Below are 19,655 nucleotides of genomic sequence, written 5' to 3'. Positions count from 1 at the left end.
TTCAATCGCAGGCATCTCTATTACAAAAGGCACCAAAAAATGGTCAGACCATAGAACAGGGAGCGGAGTCAGCACCTCTACTTCATCCCAGGTAGCAAACACCGGATCGAGTAGGTGTCCTTGCTGATGTGTAGGGGAGCAAGATTTTAAGTCCAGGTGCAGTGACTGCAAATCCTGGCGTAGATCAGCTACCTCCTTGTGCACCTTGTGTCGCCTGCACTTATTCGTAAGACATCTGTGTATCAGTAAGCTATGAGCTTGTACCAGGATAAGATTTATATACATATTAAAAATAAATCTTTGTTTTTTTCTTGAAAAGTAGCCCTTTACTGACTCAACAAACATTTCTTCTACAACATAAAGCCTTGTATTTAAATCAAAACCAAAGTATGTACCAAAAAGAGCAAAAGCAATACTCAACACCGACTTAATAAATCAAATACATGGGGTTCATTTTAGATCTTGCAGAACTACGCTACTGAAGTCAAATATTAGTCCATATAGGAAAGGTTTTGAAAACTAGGACTAGGTTAATGGCTGTAAGAAAGGCAACCTTTATTGCAGATCACCCTTACTTGGTCTACCATGCAACTCCAAAACTAATCAGTATCCAATAGTAGGTTATTCTCCTTATTCTCAGACATCAATTTTGATATTTATTTTTTCCTCAATAACATCACATTAAAAAAATAAAACAATCCTCAAAGCAAAGATGTTTGCTACATCAATTAAAATTCAATTTACCAGGATGTTTAAGTGCAGGTGAAGCTTTCACGCTTTGAAAAAGTGACTCACAGCAATGACCAGTCATTGCATGTTTCCACAATGACGTGCTGTTGCTTAGGCCCAGGTGTCCTCTTTGCGGTTTATGGTATCTTTGCCTACTATGAAGGGACTGCCTCAACTTTTAACCATAAAGGCATTACAGACCTTATCCCTGGGTGTTCTGCTCCCATGTGGTCAAGACATCCATCTACAGAATCAGCATTTGGTGAAGATGTTATTCTGCGTCGCCCAAAATCGGACTTCTCAGAAACCCAGCTGCTCCTGAAACAAACAAGATGCTTGCATGCTTAGCTTTCTAAAAGGCAGAACATATTCATATTCTAGCCGAGAGCTTGAGGGCAAAGTCTGAACCAGACATGAAACAAACTGTTCAATCTAATGGATGAAGGCAAGCCATAAAGCAGACTACTGAAGACGCTGAAAAATAAGATGAATCCACCTCCAGTAAGTCACATTTCCAAGGGACTCCAATCCCTATCCAGGAACAGCAATCGAGTGTGGACCTGCTTAATGATGAGTATTCAGTGCACATTACTAACATAACACCTTCAAACCTCAAATTGAATGTGTCGGAATTTGCAAAAGGAATGTAAACCTGTACAACCGTAGAAGTTTTTTTCTTCACTACACCACAAAGGAACATACCAATCAAAAGTAAGTGATAGCATGAATACCGCCAAGAAGCTCAAATCTGTCCAGCTCTCATAATAGTGGAGAAATTGCAAGAAATACTTTTCTATGCAAACTGAAACAAGAAATCAACAAGCTCTCCCTAATGGATCAGATGGAAGTATGTGCATGCGGGCTCTTGTGGATGTAGGCTGGCGAGAAAGGAAGCAAGGGCCCACAAAAATATTGTTGACACTGATCACTGAAAGAGATAATGCAGCTGATTGGCTCATTATCACCATATTGAGATGGTGAAGGGCTCACTATTTTCTGACCTGTTAAAGGCTCTGGCACATATCAGCAAAATGCACAATTTAAGCTGTAATATGATCCTTCTCTTCTTTTCATATCACCACCTTTGCCAAACACTTCTCAAGCAAGTGTTTGTGTCGCCCACCAAACCCCAAACTCGTCATTTTCACCCACCCACTTTTTAAAGCGTTTTAGCTTGAATACCAGTATAACTGATTTTGTCGACAAGACAACAAATGCTTCATAACAGAATGAAAGCCCAAAAGAAAAGTAGTGTGAAGATCATAGATGGTAGCCCTTTAAATCATTATCATTACAATTCAAGAACACAAATAGTTCACTTGGAATGCAATATCAATGGTGTGAGGTAGCCAGGCCCCTAAAATCTGTTTTACCCACATTACCTCATTCTCTTTTCATTCCCATGCATCCTCCATCACTCCGAATGTTTATTTACAGAGTGTGCCGAAATGTTAATACAGTGCCATATGACACTACAAGTACACAGATTATTTCATGTGATTCACTTATTTAAGATCCTGCTACAATAACGGTACTAGAAAGTCATAAGTCCAGCCAATGTATTTCTGAAAATAAACTCCGACAACTGAGAACATAGAAGGACACACGGTCAGAACACTAACATTTTAAAACACCTCGGATAATATCAACCAAAGTAGTAGCAATACAGTCCAATCTAGACTGTGATTTTAGACAATATTTTTTTGCTTTGGACAAACAAATCAATTTTAAAGGGATACATAACACTGACCAACAAGCAAACTGACCACTTAGCAGGAGAAATTAGGTCAATTTCTGGTGTTGCTACCTGTTGTCCTCCCTGGCAACAAGGATATTTTTTGCATAAAGGGATCGGTTTACCTTCTAAAATGAGGCAACAACTGCAGACCTTGCCAAAGGGGTGGAAAATCTCTAGATGTTAAATTATACTCCTTACCAGAGCTATTATGTGCTATTGAAGATCAAACGTTTTGCATTGTTAAGGTTGATGAAATCAAGAAAAATAACAAACATGGGAACATTTGCCAAGTATAATGTCCAGAAAAAATGTTTGGGATAAGAAAACTAAAATGTAAACCAATTATTCACTGGGTGGAGTGAGAAAAGGGAGGACATCACAATACAGTACAATTCACGTCTTTGCCTTACTAATTTTTGACATTTTTCTTGGTACCATTCACTAGGCAGAAATGCTATCCCAGTTGACAAGGAAAGTAGCTGCTTGATACTCATGGCCATCATAAGTGGCAAGCAGACAAGGAGGCTTGTTCTAACAAACACTGAAAATGCCAATAGGTCTAGCTTTAATGTTGTATGGTAATGCAGAGTATTACAAGTAGATAGCGTGGAAATAGTTATGTATTTGAAAGGAAGCAAAGCACTGTATAATAATATTGGTGTAGATTAAAAGGTCAAATACAGCGGCACTGTCAAGCCAGACCTAAAAGTCCAAGTAGGTTAATAACTGCCCTCATCCCATTAGTGCTTCTGCAATAGAAGAAACACCATAAATTATCTATTTCCAGTACAATTTGATAGAATGAGTGTGGCCTTGAAGAACAAGCTACTTACCTTCGGTAACAATATATCTGTAAAAAACATAAGTTAGCTCTAGATTCCTTATCTTAGAATTACCCCAGGCATCAGACTGGATCCGGAAAGTTTTTCATCAGCAGTACCACTGCGTGTCGAAAGGTGGCGTCGGTCGGCACCGCGTTCGTCGTTGTCGCCGGGATGACTTAGATGGTAGCTACTTCGATGCCGCCCACAAAACTAGGGCCCTGAAAGGAAATCCTTGACCCTAGAACTAAGTTCGCTGATCGAGGAGGATGGATGAGGCGGTAAGGAATCTATAACCAACCAATGTTTCTTAAAGATTTATTGTTACCGAAGGGAAGTAACTTGTTCATCTGAAAGAAACACTTATAGATTCCTTACCTTAGAATAGATAACAAACCCCGGAGGTGAGTCTGCGAATCAAGTTCACACAAGAAAGTCCTGGAGAACAGAACAGCAGGAGAAGCAGTCTCTCCAGACTTGGCTGTCCAGGGGGTAATGTCTTGTGAACGTTGGAGCGATGCCATGTAGCTGCCTGACAGATGTCATTAAGGGGGACTCCAAGTCCCAAAGCAGTGGTAGTGAAGCAGGGTCCAGTATTACAGTATAAATGCCGTAGCCTATTCCTACCCACGCCTGAGGCATGAGACCCTGATAAGGCCCCAACAGCCAGCATACAGAGTTGTGTCAAGTTGACCATACTGTTCCAAGTTATTTTCTTAAAGTAGTAGGCCCAAAATGCCTGCCTGCTGAAATACAACCTATTTCTTCGGCGACACACACAAAGTTCCAGCTCTGTCCCAGAGCCCCCACTCTCTTTTTGCACAAGATGAGCTTGTCACTTCTCTCACCTACTGAGCGATAGCTAACCACAAGAACACAGAACTTCTCAAGCTAAAAGGAACATCACGCGATACCTGATGGTGGGAGCCACTTGCCATCTGTCAATCTTTTATATTATTGTATCTTTTGCTAGCTTTAATGTAACTAAGACATACAACATGGCGTGAGAATATCACCCATACCTTTCTAAATGTTCGGCTTTCTTATAAAAGTTTCTGAGAAGTGACGCAAACCCTTTTCGATAAATGTTCAATTTCATTATGAATTACGGTCAAACCTCAAGTGACCTTTTGATAGACTTATGAAACGTGGGTGTCACTTCTGTGTTCCTAATATTTCAGAGAAGTGACCAAAGTGCGTCATGCGGTCAAAGCACCTGATAATGTTGTGATTTTGTGGTCAATGGTCCTCATTTAAAGAGAAAAGTACCAAGTCAGAATGGTATCCCAAGCTCATCCTGAAGGGCTGTGTGTGCTGCACACAGCAGAGAAAGGAAGAGTGTGTAAGCAGGCCCCAATGATACATCAACTAAAGACGTTTGGAACATCAATGCCCCAACCCCTCCGTGTACAAGTTGTGACAACGAGACAGCTTTACCTTCTTCATCACTTTGTTTTCTTCATATTGAAAGTGCTTGTAACCTCTCAAACTACTTAAAGACAGGCACAAACTGTTACTTTTTCTGTTTACAGGTATGATCACTGAGGCTCTGCATTATTCCTCAGCAGACTTTTGAAGAGTGTAAAAGTACAGCAGAAGATAAGACATTATTCCAACTCATCACACTAGCCACACGTACCAACAATTGGAACAATGCCTCAAGACTTTAGGAACAATGCGGGAAAAAGACCATGGGTGCTACTAGCAGTATTGACCTCCACTGCTGCCATTATAATGGCTACGCTTCTTTTAGTGTATTCTGATCACAGTGCTATGCCGGAGATACTGCTCAAACGACACAGAGATATTGTACCAAATTGAATAAATAGCCATTGATAAAGATGGTAGAGGGGGACAGTTGGCAGGGCAGGATGTTATGTTTGCACACACCGGCCTTCAGACACAGAAAACGGCATGTGTTACAATGTCCTACTTGTGTCTAAATACGTTGGCTGTGTCCCAATGTCAGATATGCTCTTCAGTTAGCATACCATGCCCGTAGCAGTTGCACCTGTCGAGAGTAGCAGAATTAGCAAAGGGAGAGCAAGGATAGAACAGGGAATGTGAATAACTTAGCACTTATAGAAGTTGTAGATGTAACAATAGGACTACACTAAATGCAGCCTGCTACCATTACCAAATGCTAGGTCGAAAGACCCCAACTCACCACTAGTAGATGCTAACAGAGATAGGATTTAAATCTAGATCAACCATCACCAACACAGACACCATATGCATCCCTCATTAACATACCTGAAGGAGAGTATATAGAGGTAAGGAAGACAGGAGAGCCAATGTTCCCATATGATTAACACCCCTGGGATATACCAACTAGAAGGAAGGCCGGAAAGGTATGCTGTAAGAGTTTTGTTCAAGAATGAACAAGGAGGAGGGAATGAAGCAGGGTCCAAGTTTACTATATAAATGCCTTAGCCTATTCCTACCCACACCTGAGGCGTGAGACCTTGATAAGGCCCAACCAGCCAGAATACAGAGTGGTGCTAAGTTGACCATACTGTCCCAAGTTATTTTCTTAACCCCTTCAGTGCTGATGACAAAGCCAGCTCGTCATGGGCTTTACCTGCCCTGTGCTTATGACGAGCTGGCTTTGTCATGTAAAGTGGGATTTAGTGAATGGCAGCACCCAGCGGGAAAACCCCTAGCAGCCAAGGTGTTAAAGTAGTAGGCCCAAAATGCCTCTATGCTGAAATACAAGTTATTTCTTCTGCAACACACATGAAGTTTCAGCTCTGTCCCCGAGCCCCCATCCTCTCCTTGCACAAGATGAGCTTGTCAATTCTCTCGCCTATTTAGAGATAGCTAACCATAAGAACACAGAACTCCTCAAGCTAAAAGGCAAATCATGTGATACCTGATGGTGGGGGCCACTTGCCATCCGTCAATCTTTCGTATTATTGTATCTTTTGCTAGCTTTAATGTAACTTTAATGTTCCGCTTTCTTAAAAAAGTTTCTGAGAAGTGACGCAAACCCTTTTCGATAAATGTTCAATTTCATTATGAATTACGGTCAAACATCAAGTGACATTTTGATAAACTTATGAAACGTGGGTGTCACTGTTGTGCTCCTAATATTTTCGAGAAGTGACCAAAGTGCGTCATGCGGTCAAAGCACCTGATAATGTCGCAATTTTGTGGTCAATGGTTCCTCATTAAAAGAGTGTAAATGATCTGCCCACAGTCCATTCGTCTGACTCTCTCGCAGAAGTGACCACTTGGGTCACTGACGCCTGAGTGGTCTCCTTCAGCCATCTATCTAGCATCTTTGGCTGAAGCTAGAATGCTTATTGTATTTTGAAACGGTCTCTTTCTCTCGCCTCTGCATTACAGTTATTCTAAAACATTATTGCAATTGCATGTTCTTGCTCTCCAAGAGAATTTTCATTAAAGTTGCATATTTTCTAGTGTTTTATGAATGGCATTTCTCTAAATATGCTTCAATTATTATTAAATGCATTTCTCTCATTTTAATATGGTTTTCAGTCTTATTACAGATGCATGTTCTTTGCTCTTCAAAAACAATCTTGACTCTGATGCATATGTTTGATATATTTACAGAGGTTTCCCCTCTGGTTCCTACATTCTTCTAATTCTAAAAGCATTCCCTTATATGCTTACATCATATTTCTAGCATGTGTCTTCTGCCATCTGGTCATTGCTAAGACTCCACGGCTAATTATTAAATGTTAAAGTGTTTCTTTACATTTCTTGTTGAAATGGTTTCAGTGTAATAAACCACCAAATCCTGATTCACTTCCAATCTCTTACACATGTGTTTTCTAATTATGTACTCAAATTAAGCTGCCCTGGGCCAGTGCCCAGAGACCATAAAATGTCACCCTCCAACACCTTGGTGGAATGGGCGTGCACCCCACTGGCGGCTCCTTCTTTGCCAAGGAATAACAAGCTTTGATGCACAAAACTACCCATTTAGAAATGGCCCATTTGTGCATGGTGTGACCTTTTTTGGCATCCATGTAGCCAACCAAGAGATGGTCATCCACCCGGAATTATTTTGTGCAATCCAAGTAAAAGGAAAGCGCATGCTATGGATCCAGACGGTGGAGCCTCTCCTTCTTTGGAAGGATGCTGAGGCGGAAAGAAGGTGGGCAAAGTGATAGTCTGTCCAATATGGAAAGGAGTAACCACTTTGGCAAGGAATGAAGGACGAGTTCTAAGGACAACCTTGTCCGGATGAACAGTAAGAAAAGGAGGTTTAGGAGAAAGAGCATGGAGTTCACTGACCCTGCGCGCAGAGGTGATGGCCACCAGAAAGGTAGTTTTCAAAGTCAGAAGACTGAAAAGACAGTTATTTAGTGGCTCAAAGGGAGTGCACATAAGATATATAAGAAATAATTCAAGTCCCACTGAGGCATTACGAAGGGAACAGGAGGAAAAAGAGAAGTAATGCCATTAAAGAAACGATTTTCAACAGGGGAATTAAAAAGAGAAGGCTGATCCGGAAGCCTAAGAAAGGCTGAAAGGGAAGAGAGACTGCCCAGAGCAGAGCCCTTCTGGGCCAAAGAAAGGAGCAACAAGAGGACCTCAGAAAGAGGGGCGGAAAGGGATCAACAGCCTTTGCTGTGCACCTTGCCAATAAATAGTTTAATCTGCAGGCGTAGACCGTCTTGGTGTAGGGACGTCTGGAGGCAGGTCTAACTACTGCAACTACCGCCGCTTAATCTCCACGCAAGGTTCGGGTGGGGTACAGTCCCCTGCCTCTGCAACAAAAGATCCTCCCGAAGAGGCAGTCCGATCAGAGGATCAAAGATCATGTGTAGCAGCTCGGGATACCAGACTCTTTGTGCCCAATCTGGGGCCACAAGAATGACTTCGGCCCTGTCGCGCCTGATCTTCTTCAGCACTCTGGGCAGAAGTGGTATAAGCAGAAAGGCGTATAGAAGACCGCAACTGCACTTGCGACGAAATGCGCCGCCTAGCGAGTGCCGCCTTGGAAATTCCAACGCGCAGAATTGCTGACATTGCGCTTTCTCTTCGGTGATAAATAGATCTAACCAAGGTTCTCCCCACTGTTGAAAGAGTCCTTGCACCACTTTCGAGTGAAGACGCCATTTGTGATCCATCATGCACCTGCGTCTGAAATCATATGCCCTGGCGTTCAAGTAACCTGCCAGGTGTTGAACCAACAGAGATAAGCCGCGATGGTCCATCCATGTCCAAAGGTGGAGGGTCTCTTGACACAGGGTCCACGACCCAACCCGGCCCTGCTTGCTGCGGTACCATATGGCGGCGGTGTTGTCCGTGAACACCTGCACTACTCTTCCCCCAGACAAATGGAAGGAATGCTATGAGCGCAAGACGAATCGCCCGAAGCACCAGAAGGTTGATGTGGATCTCTGACTACACTGAAAACCAGAGGCCTCTGATCTCCGCCTCCTCCATGTGGCCACCCCATCCCAGAAGTGATGCATTGATCACCATTGTGAACTCTGGTTGGGGAAGGTAGCGGGATCTGCTGTCGACCCAATCCTGGTTAGTTAGCCACCACTGCAATTGGTGTGCAGTGCCCTTAGAGATCTGGACAGGTTCCCCTGATGTTGTGCCCACTGCAGAGCCCACACCTGCCTGCCGTCTGGCATGGTCCACAAGAAGGATGCAGGAGGCAATCCGGCCCAGTAGCCGGAGGGTCATCCTGACCTAAACCGGGGATAGAGGCGGAAAGATCGGAATCATAGCCCAAATATCCTGCACTCACTGTTTGGGAGAATAGACCTGAAACTGCGTCGTGTCCCAAACCACTCCGATGAAGAGGAGCTTCTGAGCGGGAGTCGGGCATGACTTCGGTATGTTGATGGGAGACGACAGCCTGGGGCGAGTCCGTCTTCAACAGCGAGTCGACGAGATAGGGAAGACTGAAACCCCTGATCTGCACAGATAACTGCGACCACCCCCATCACTTTCGTGAACACCCAAGGAGCACTGGTAAAACTAAAAAGGGAGCACGGTAAACTGAAAGTGCGGGTGGCCTACCATGAACCGTATTGAACGCCAGTGTGCCGGCAGGACGGGAATGTGAAAGTAAGCATCCTGCAAGATTAACTATACCATCCAGTCTCCAGGGTCGAGAGCAGACAGGACCGGAGCTAGCGTCAACATTTTGAACTTCTCCTTCCGGAGGAAGCGGTTGACGTTCCTGAGATCCAATATAGGCCTTTATCCTTCATGGGCACCAGAAAGTAGCGAGAATAGCAACCACAACCTAATTCTGAGGCAGGAATTCGCTAGACATCCCCCTTGGCCAAGAGTGCCGAAACTTCCTGCTGGAGAAGGGCCAGATGATCCTCCAACATGCGATGGTACTGAGGTGGCATGGATGGAGGGGTAGTCTCCAAGGGAAGGGAGTAGCCACTTCGGACTATTTGCAAAACCCACCTGTCTGATGTGATGGTGCGACAGTGGGAGTGTTGATGGCGAATCAGGTCGCCCACTGGCGTTCTCCACCAAGTAAAAATAATTAAGAATGGAATATACTGTATAATGTTACTTGTTAGTTCAGACAAGATGCGAATGTCATCTCTTTAGTAAGTTTTGCTATGCACATCAATCAAAAAATTATTGCTACTGGTAGCTGAAGGCAGGATATATACAAGAAAAAAATATATAATCACACTCTTAAGTCCAGTGGTGGTGCTTGACAGACGTTTATCAGCTTAACATAAGATTACAATTACATTAGGTTGTTCACACAAGAAACATTTGAGAAACATAAGAATACAAATTAATCAATAAATCAGGGATTTGTAACCGCACTACTCACCCGTGAGGGTATCAGACGCATACAAAGTGTATGGGTTGAGCGTTGCCGTGGAAAAGGGCAAGGTTAATAAAGAAGTAATCTGTGGTGCATGCTAGGATTCATATGTTCGGAGGCAAAGGAGGAAAAGGGACATGCTCAAATTGGTGCAAGTCCCTAACCATCATGGAAAACTGAAAAAAAGGAAAGTCTGCACATAGGTCTGGCTTCATACATTAAACATGGATGCAGGAGAGAGGGAGTGGGTTGAATATTGCAGGAAGCAAGTGTGTGTCAGGATTTGAAGCTATGGATGATAACCTAAGATGCTTTTGGTTGGTTACTTTTCTCTTGTAGACCTGAGGAAGTCAGTGGTTTACACACCACAGACAAAACACGCGTTGGCTGGCTACATTATAGTTTTTGGATGTATTACAAGATTGAAAATGATGCTGGCTGGCCTTCGATGTGTTGTAAGATTGAAAATAAAGTGGATAAAATATCTACTACAGCATACCTGTGGACATTCACAAATTGGACATTTGCCATTTGCTCAGGATTACTATTTCTATCTTTTAGGGTCCTTAAATAGGTAGGTGGCAACTAAAGTTCATGTCTTTTTCAAGAGTCAAAAAAGAAGGGAGGAGGAAGATCTATATAGAAGCTGAGTCAGTAGTCTAGCTCACTGATGCATTATCTAATTTTTAGGCACAGTGAGGCGATAGCATGCTATGCACGGCTGTTTTGGTGCGTTTAATGGAGCTGCAAAAGAATTGAGCCAAGCCAAAAAAAACAGACAGTGCATGGCCTTCCAGCGAAGTTTATCTAGGGAACAGTCAGTGATTTGAGCATTAGAGAAAGGAAAGAGACAAAAGAAGGTTTACGTTGTTATTGCTGTAGGTAATAGAAGTCAGATTAGGACATGGTACTTAGTTGTGTAGCTGGGATCTGGGGCCTGAGAACTGAACCAGAATGACCTCTCTCAGAAAAAGATAGAAGGTAGTTTGAAAAATACCTTAAAATGGAGCAAAAAGAACTAATGTGCCAATGAAAACTGCATGCCTTTAATTATGAGAAAGGGTTTTAGCTTTTCAGTAAAATGATAACAATAAAACCACAACTGAGCAAATGCTTTCTGACAGAAACCAGCACACACTGAATTATGTTGCACTTTCACTGTGCTGTCAAAGCGAATCAAGTTCAGCTCTACCTCTATGTCAGGGGTCTTCAATCTGTGGGGTGTGACCCCCAAGGGGGCTGTGGAGTCCTGGGAAGGGAGTTCCGCATTTCCAGGCCTTTTGTCTGGAATCTAAAACGTGTAAAAAGGAAAAAAGACAACTGTCTGGGACACTTCAATGGTTCAGCCGAAGTTTATGGAGTCTCCTGTGCTGCAGACAGGTAAAACAATCCTTCATGCCATGGTGCCTGCTTGTCTGAATGAAATGCAAAGGAGTCAGTTAATCTGCAACGGGTGCTTGGGAGCGGTCTGGCTTTAGCTGCTTGAATCATTCCAAGCATTGTGATGGCAAAGATTTGTTTTTTTTGTGGTAGAAGGAAGAGTTAACAATTTGGCTGTGAAGTGCATGCTTTTAATCGTATTTGCATTTACACAGTGCTCAGCACCACTAAAGAGGCGTTAAAGGGACAGTTAAGCAAAACAAGAAAAAAATTGCATTACTTACGGTCTGGGATTACAAAAATCTCCTTTTTGGAAGCTTCATTTTATCCTTAAACTATTTTCACAGTTTATAGCAGTCTATCTTATTGTGTGTGTAATGCAAGTATAAAATAACGACTTGCACATTCACAGTGCTTTCTGTCACAGGCTGTGACCTAGTAGCACTAAAAATACACAAGTCACTATTCTCCACTGCAGCAACCAAATTTAATACTGTGGCTGTCTGGTTACACACAGACCTCTTCAATGCATTAACTAATAGAGGTTTCCTAATGTACTACAGTGCATTTCTCACGGAGTATCAACTTCTTAAAATTTATTTTTCATTTAAGCTACCCATTATTTTATATGTAGTTACCTGATGGTAAAAACCTTAAAAACTAACCAAATATTTTGGGGCAGATTTAGGAGAGCCTTGCGCCGCTGGAGCGTCAGTTTGTTTTTTAACCTCCGGCAGCACAAGTGTCTCAATCACATCTATGAGGTGACACAAGGTCACCCTGCATGGCTTTGAATGGCCTCCTAGACATAGAGCAAGACAAAGAAGCGCAAGTCACAGCATTGTCTTACTTTGTCAAGTAGGCGTTTCATAGGCATTGCAGTGGGTGTTCCCATGCAACACCCATGGATTTTGACGCGGCCCTGGATTTACAAAACCATGTATGCTCAGACGTGAGACCCTTGCTCACTTTGCCACTGGATTCAAGCAAGCTGGCTGAAGACGTCTGTAATGCCAGAAACCGGTCCTCGGAAGCTTGTTTCCGGTCCAGGGAAGGCATGGCTTGGCAGTTCGGGCTGGACTGTTCCCATGTGGCACAGGGTCAGACTGATTTGCATATGGCCATGTCTGAACTGGGGTGGCAGAGTGGGCTAAAGAACGGTGATGGATTAAACCCAGATCTGTTAACTGGGTGAGAGTGTTTGATTGGTTCGGATGCTCCGTCCATCACCACCCCCTTTTGTACAACAAATCTCAGACATTCACATCCTTCAGATGGGTGGGACTGAGCTGCTGGGTCCAGAAGTTTAAGTGCTGAGAATCAAGATAGGCAGGGAGGTGAGAGAAATAATGAAAGAGCCAATACAAGGAAAGGGTAAAATAAATGTTGGAAGAATTGACAATAGAATAAACAATAAAGAAATAAAAAATAAAATTCTTTATAAGTACTGATAAAGCAACATCTCTATATTTTGTTACGGTAAAAAAAATGTAAACAGCAATAACCACCAATTTAAAGAAGTTGTAAAAACACATCAAGAATCACAACAAATATACACTGGAAACAGGAGAGCCTAATTATGTACTAAGGATTACTACCTGAATATATGCAACGGATTACTCGACTGCATGGCACCCCTGAGACAAGAAACACGGCATTGCAAAGCATGCTTCATGAAGGATGGCACACCAGTCTTGGGCCTACGTATGTTAGAGGGAAGCGTACTCATAGCTTCCAAATTCATGAAAAAAATAAAGGGATGAACCAGTGAAACAAAGAAAAATGCATTCCGTTCTTATTCCCAAGAGCCCACTTGACAAGAAATTTAAAACAAATGTGACTCAATGCACCATTAAAATCAAAACTAAAGACTGGATAAGACCTCGTACAAAAAGTATCATGAAAGGAGGGGCTTAGGAAGAAACGTTTGGGAATTAAGTTGTAGAGTAGATGTACTTATTTTAGGATTTCAACAAATCGTATTGATTTCCTTGATGGTAAACAAGTATACTTGTGAAAGGAATATGGAGGAATTGTCAAGATGTGCACATTTCCAATTATGTTACTCACCCATATATGCAGGACACATCAATTACTACATCAATCATATCACAGCACAGCTCGTAGGATTGCATGTCGACAGGAGAGCTGTCTGTTGCAATATAAATTTTGCTGACTACATCGAACAGGAAAGCCTTCTCAATGCCAGAATTCTGCAGAAAAAAGAGAGACAAACTGTCAAATATTTATTTAAAATGCATATTTCTCGCCAAGAGGAAATTAGTGTATGCAAGCTACAACAGTTTGAGTTAAGGGAATTTACACAGTGTCCAAAATAATTGATTGTTTTGCACGAAATCATAACTTGTTTATAATTTGCTTGCCTCAAATCTATAGCACTCAAGGCAGCCTTGGGTAGGATTTTCAGAAGATATATGTGCATTGCATTCATTTTGACCTATAACACTAGGGTAAACATCCTGAAGGGCCGTGCAGAAATACCAACTTATTTAAAATATCATAAATGAACCGAAGCCCAGTGATGATTCATCAACTTCACCAGAAAAAAACTACAAGCGTTTCACTTGCCATTTCAAGCATTCCCAACATCACGCAGCTTGGGATGACACAACCATGCCAACACTAACAGTCTGCGGCAAGCGTTAATAAGCTTTCAAAATGAACCTATGGGCAGAAAACTAAAATAAAGAAGAGTAATGCGCTATCATCAAAAACCTCAATTAAGCGGGAGCGTTTCCTAGGTACAAACACACGCCAAATTAGAATGAAGACTATCAACAATTATCAAGATTTCAAAAGAGAACTAAAAGACAAGGGTTTTCCCAAAAGCTGGACACAACTGAACCTGTAAGTGCGCTTTGTGATACCAAGGTCTCACACTTCGCATGCAATCACAAGAGTAAGGTGTGCATAAATTCTATTAAGTCAAGGCCCGGAGTGCATGCTCCTAGCATCACAACACCAAAACTCAATATGCAGTTATTAAAATGCTTCTTCCATCCATGCACGATAGACTAAGTAATTACTCACCAGATTGCCTGAAAGTGCTCTGGGGTCTTGACAACAGGCAAGAAAGCACTAAAGAGATGCTACAAATAATACTGCTTACACATACGCAATAGACAGTTGGCAAAGAGTGTAAAGGAATGAGTATGTGTATTATAGACTTTGGGAGACAGTTTTTGACCTCACCAAATGTTGACACTAAGTAACCACAAACCAAAAGAAAAATTATACAAAAGAGCTGCTTGCAATTTCTTTCAACTAGAGTAATTTTTCTACAAACGCTGGAAGAACATGTAACTGTATCAAATTGAAGATAAGGCGCCTTGCATTGTACTCCATTTTCTATTACTTGAACATCACCAGAGAAGTTAACATACATGCACCCAAGTCTAGCTTGTATGTATTTATGTATGTATGTATGTATGTATGTATGTATGTATGTATGTATGTATGTATGTATGTATGTATGTATGTATGTATGTATATGGTATTTCAAGTACTAGTAAGATTTGGATTTCGATATCTTTAAAAGTTCTGTTTATACATTAAAAAATGATCAGAACTCGAAAAAGTGTAGAGAAACAATCTGAAACTGGAGCGCCTTGAAAGAAACGTGGTACATTTTGTTTTTTGATTGTTTTTACAGTAAGAACGCAGAGTGGCCCAGAAAGAGGTGACGCCATTTATGTCAGTTTGTACAGTATAGCATAACATTCGACACTCAAATGTCGAGCGATGAGATGGCTCAGTTAAAATCTTGAGAAGAAACCCTCACTGCGGTAGGCACTTAATCTTTCCTTGTCCAGTAGGATCGCCTCCTCAGATGCATGTCCAAGGAAGGAATTTCATAGTAGTACCACAGAAATTGCCAGCACAAGGTGTTATAAATAAAAACAAGGGCCGTTTAGTTGCTTTGCCAACATGGAAGCTACATAGCTATGAGGCAATAAAACAATACCCCCAAAAATTATTATTATTTTTTTTTTTTTTTTTTTTTTTAAAAAGGATTTGGCAAGTTAGCCTTTCCCATAATTGTACAAGCCCCTGGAGATCCTGGAAAACTAATTTAATCTTATTATAAGCTAGAGAAAACAAAACTCAAAAGCTTCTGCTAAGAGCACCTATTACTAATCTCCTGGAAGGCTTCATTAAAGAGCACCTGTGTACAGGTCACACCCAAAGAATTTAAAAGAAATAGTCAATATACCTCTGCGTCAAAATCCTCTGCCACCCTAGTTAGTTTCAAATGGATAGCAGATTTGGGTCCAGCTGTCCCATCACCACATTCACCCGCTTGACACTCTAGCTAGACTTAGACAATGTGACAGTGCACAAGTCGTTACTGATTCCACACTGGATGGCCTGCGAGTGGAGACAGATGGTGGCAGTTTCAGATTAAATTGTTAGCAGTAGTTTTCAAAACCTTAACTATGACAAATGGCATTATTTATGAACAAGCTGCATGCTCTGATCACTGTGTTGTCTGGTGCATAGTAGGGAGCTCCGAATAAGAGTGGCCCATATGCTCCTCAACAGCACTACTTCAAGGACGTCAACCATCGTCACAGGTTGAGGCATGCCAAAAGTTAATTTAGTAACCATGGCATAGAGAAAATGTTAAAGCATACTACGGTGGACGTTCCCTTATTTGAATGGAGAAAAAAAACCGCACAAAGCTATAAAAATGTCAAAGCTTTCGGCTCGTTCGGTCCTGTAATAAAGGGATTTGCTGCTCTTGTTTAAATGAACATATTTATTAAGAACAGGGTATGTGCTATGGCGCCAGAGCTCAGTCTAACACTTTATGGCTTGCCATCACTGCATAGGGCCAGCACTACTTAAGAACACTGTATTTGCGAAGGGGGCGGCTTACAGAGGAAAGCAAGTACTTACATAAAGAAAGAAGGAATTTAAAAGAAGAGTTACTTACTTCAATATCAGTAATAATGTTTTTGATAGATATGATGGCTTCTGTACATCCCTTACTTGAACCTATTACAAATGCTGAAATGTATCCAGAATGTTTTTCAAGCAATGCGTTTCCTAGCACCTCTAAAGTGGTGCACTGTCCCTCAAAGAACACCACCCAGACCATTTAAATCGGTTCCATCCATTTTCCACAAAGCCCCCTTAAGAGGGCAAGGACGTAAAGCACTAAGAAAACCAGTAATACCAAATTGTATCTAAAAGACGGAAGCCATGATTCCCATCAGAAAGGACACTAGCGAAGTACGTAACTAATTCTTCTAACACCTTATAGATTGGACAGATTCTTTACCTGAACCCTGCACAAAGAACTCATGAAGGAGGAGGTTTGAGGATAATCATTATCTCGAAGAAAAATAATTGAGGAATCGTTCACCAAAATCCAAATTATGAGAGCAAGGCTCTCTGTTTAAAAGGTAGTAATATTGGAGGGTGAACAAAAGATCATGTATTAGAACTGACTGAATCAGAGAAACTTGCCGGAGGGCCAGTTAAAGCTGTGACCATAGTAGAATGGGCTCCAAAGACTGCTGGTGAGACTTCCCTGACCCGCTTTAACAAAACTTTACAGTAAGGGAGCTCCATCAATAATTACTTTGCTTTTTAACTCAAAAACTCAAGTGAATACTAGTGAAAGCAACATACACAATGCCATCTTGCTTGAAGCATTAAGCTCCATGGATGTACAGATTGACCCCTTCTATGGCAGAGGTTATGTTGTCTCCCCATATCCTTAAAGAGAGGAGGCAGAGGAAAGAAATCAAGGAAATAGCAACCTGTGATACTCTGGATTTTGTCTCTCCTTTGAACAAAACAGCAACGTCTTCATAAAAAGTAATGAAGGGAGGAGAAGAGGGTACGTAACATACTCTTATAGATTAAGGGAATGCTACTTAACCTACACGCCAGGACAGAAATTTCAGATGGCAAAAGTGGATAGTCTTCAAAGAAGGTCCTATCAAGAATGTTAATTTCAAGTACAGATCTGAAGGAGAATAAGAAAATATTTAAGATAGAATTTGTTGTATAAATCTTCTAAGAAAAAACATAGCAATAATGGACTGCTTAAACACCAAACCAGGCTAGACAGTACGGATGCAAAGTACAATGTGTGCAAAGTCACCTTTCAATATTCATAGGTTACGTTCTTTTACAGCAAAGAATTAATCAAATAAAAAATTAGAAAGGTCCGAGCTTATAAAGGTCAAAGGACATGTAACAGCACTTGCAGAGGGCCTACAACATGCCTGAAAGACTACCTGTACTTATGGAGGAATATGGTATGATGATCAAGCTAGCCTCTCAAGCACCAAGAATTAATATTTAGGGTTCTGCTGTTTGAGTAAAACACCCGATCATCACCCTGTGTCAAAGGACCGCCCCTCAGGTGAAGTGGTCATGGAGAGCAACTCAGAAGGAAGAGGTCCACAACCGAGCCGAACATAAAGCAACGGGGATAATGTATGCTTTGCCTCTCAAGACACATCTTTTCCATAAGAAGGCAGATGGAAAGGAGCAGGGCAGTCAAACGTCAAACTTATTTTTTTTCTAACTCTTTTTATTGACGTTGCTCAGAAGACCACACAATACAAAAAGAAAAACGCATGTGTATGTACATCAGTAACAGGAGTAATTTTTTTGTTGTCCCTTGGAACCAATATGGAGCCCCTTGTTTCATGGGAGGTCGACGAAGGACTGAATCCGCACAACCCTTTCTCTCTGGTCTTGGGTGATGGCGTGCCTAGAGGCCCCTGCCCCGCTTCCCTGCTGGATCGCATCATTGCATCTGTTCGGGACCCCCCCCCCCCAATCGACATTCAGTATTTGCGCCAGGATGCCCATATCTTTTCCCACTTCCTAACACACCCCCTGCTTTTGTATACTGTTTCCTCGGCTCGCTGACACCAATCTAGGTCTTTTTCCTATTCATTCAAAGTCAGTGGCTGTGGCGCTCCCATTTCCATGAAATTTTCTTTTTGGCAATCCCTGCCGCAAGGGCCAGTCATAGACCGGCATATCTGGGACAGTCTTTTTTTCCCTTAATCCTCAGAAGGAGCCATTTAGCGTCTAACGGAACCTCCACCTCCGACATCACTGCTGCCAAACATCCAACTTTGAGGAAACTTTGAGAAAGACAAATGTCAAAAATAGAGAAAACTGCAAAAAACATAACAGCTGGCATCTCCGATACTTTTTTGTGGCAAAATAATCCCTAGCTTGTGTCAAGTTCTAGCAACACGAGGGTCAAGAAATATTCTCACAAGACTGCTTAGCCCTTTTTTGGTTATTTAGGGAAGTTTGCGCTTCGACCTCCATAATTTGTTTTCACATAAGGTATCCACGCCAAATTTGCACACTTTTTTTCCCCATCACCCCTGGGATATCCAAGGATACCTAGGTTTTGTGGATTCCTCTGAAGGGGACTATGAAAATAGTCAAAATATAGCAAAATGTTGGATTTGTGTGGAAAAACAGGAAAAAAGTGCTCCACAAAAAAACTTCCGGTTTTTATCCTAAATATGGCATCAACAAAATGTTTGCTGTGCTTAAGTCATGATTTTCCCAGCTAACATGAACATGCAGAGCTGAATCAAAACTTTTTTACACTAGTTTTGGCATTTTTCATAGAAATAGCAAGTTTTTCCAAATTTTTGTGCTTTTAACCCACTTCCAATTTGTGATGGATCCCAGGGTAAACCCCATAGGTGATCTGGGAAAGCTATATATTTCAGAAAATTAGTCAATTCAAAATTCAGGAAGGTGGTGTAGATCCCGCAAGGTTTTTTCCAAAGAAACTAACTGTTGGAATAAAAAAATATTGGAAGTGAATACCAAAAAAGGCAATTTCTGACAAAAATGTTAATTTGTAACTTCTTGTCACAATGGTCCATTTACAAAAGCTATACACCATTAGGTCTGCTAGATCCTTCTGGTTGTGGGGATATATAAGGTTTGTAGTTCTCCAAGAACCCATTGTACCTAGAGCCAACTGAGCTGAACCGTACAACTTTTTTCATTTTGTACTGGGTACAAAGCAATTTATATGATAAAATAGAACGAGTGAAAAATTATCAAGGAAACCTTTCTATTTCTGAAATAGACACCAGATAGAGGTTATGAGCACTGGTTATTAGCACATCTCGGAATGCGTGGGTACCCATGTGATTCAGAGGGCATCAAAATG

The 19,655-nt window shown here is 41.6% G+C and overlaps 1 protein-coding gene across 3 annotated transcripts in view; it reads right to left on the bottom strand.

The window, feature by feature from the left end:
* RRAGC (Ras related GTP binding C) overlaps positions 1-19,655 on the bottom strand; it is a 136,869-nt gene that overhangs the window by 54,082 nt on the left and 63,132 nt on the right. For 2 of the 3 annotated variants that reach the window (XM_086956432.1, XM_086956433.1), the window contains one exon: positions 13,529-13,671. In XM_086956432.1, coding sequence (XP_086812558.1) covers positions 13,529-13,671 — 143 coding nt within the window. Of the gene's footprint in view, positions 1-930; positions 1,048-13,528; positions 13,672-19,655 lie in introns of all 3 variants that reach the window. The other variant, XM_086956431.1, reaches the window with a different exon arrangement.

Source organism: Lissotriton vulgaris, chromosome 2_1 (genome assembly GCF_964263255.1).
Source record: "Lissotriton vulgaris chromosome 2_1, aLisVul1.2, whole genome shotgun sequence".
In the NCBI taxonomy this organism is placed as follows: Eukaryota; Metazoa; Chordata; class Amphibia; order Caudata; family Salamandridae; genus Lissotriton; species Lissotriton vulgaris.
The sequence above is the reverse complement of the archived record's forward strand: the minus strand, read 5'-3'. Positions and strand labels throughout refer to the sequence as shown.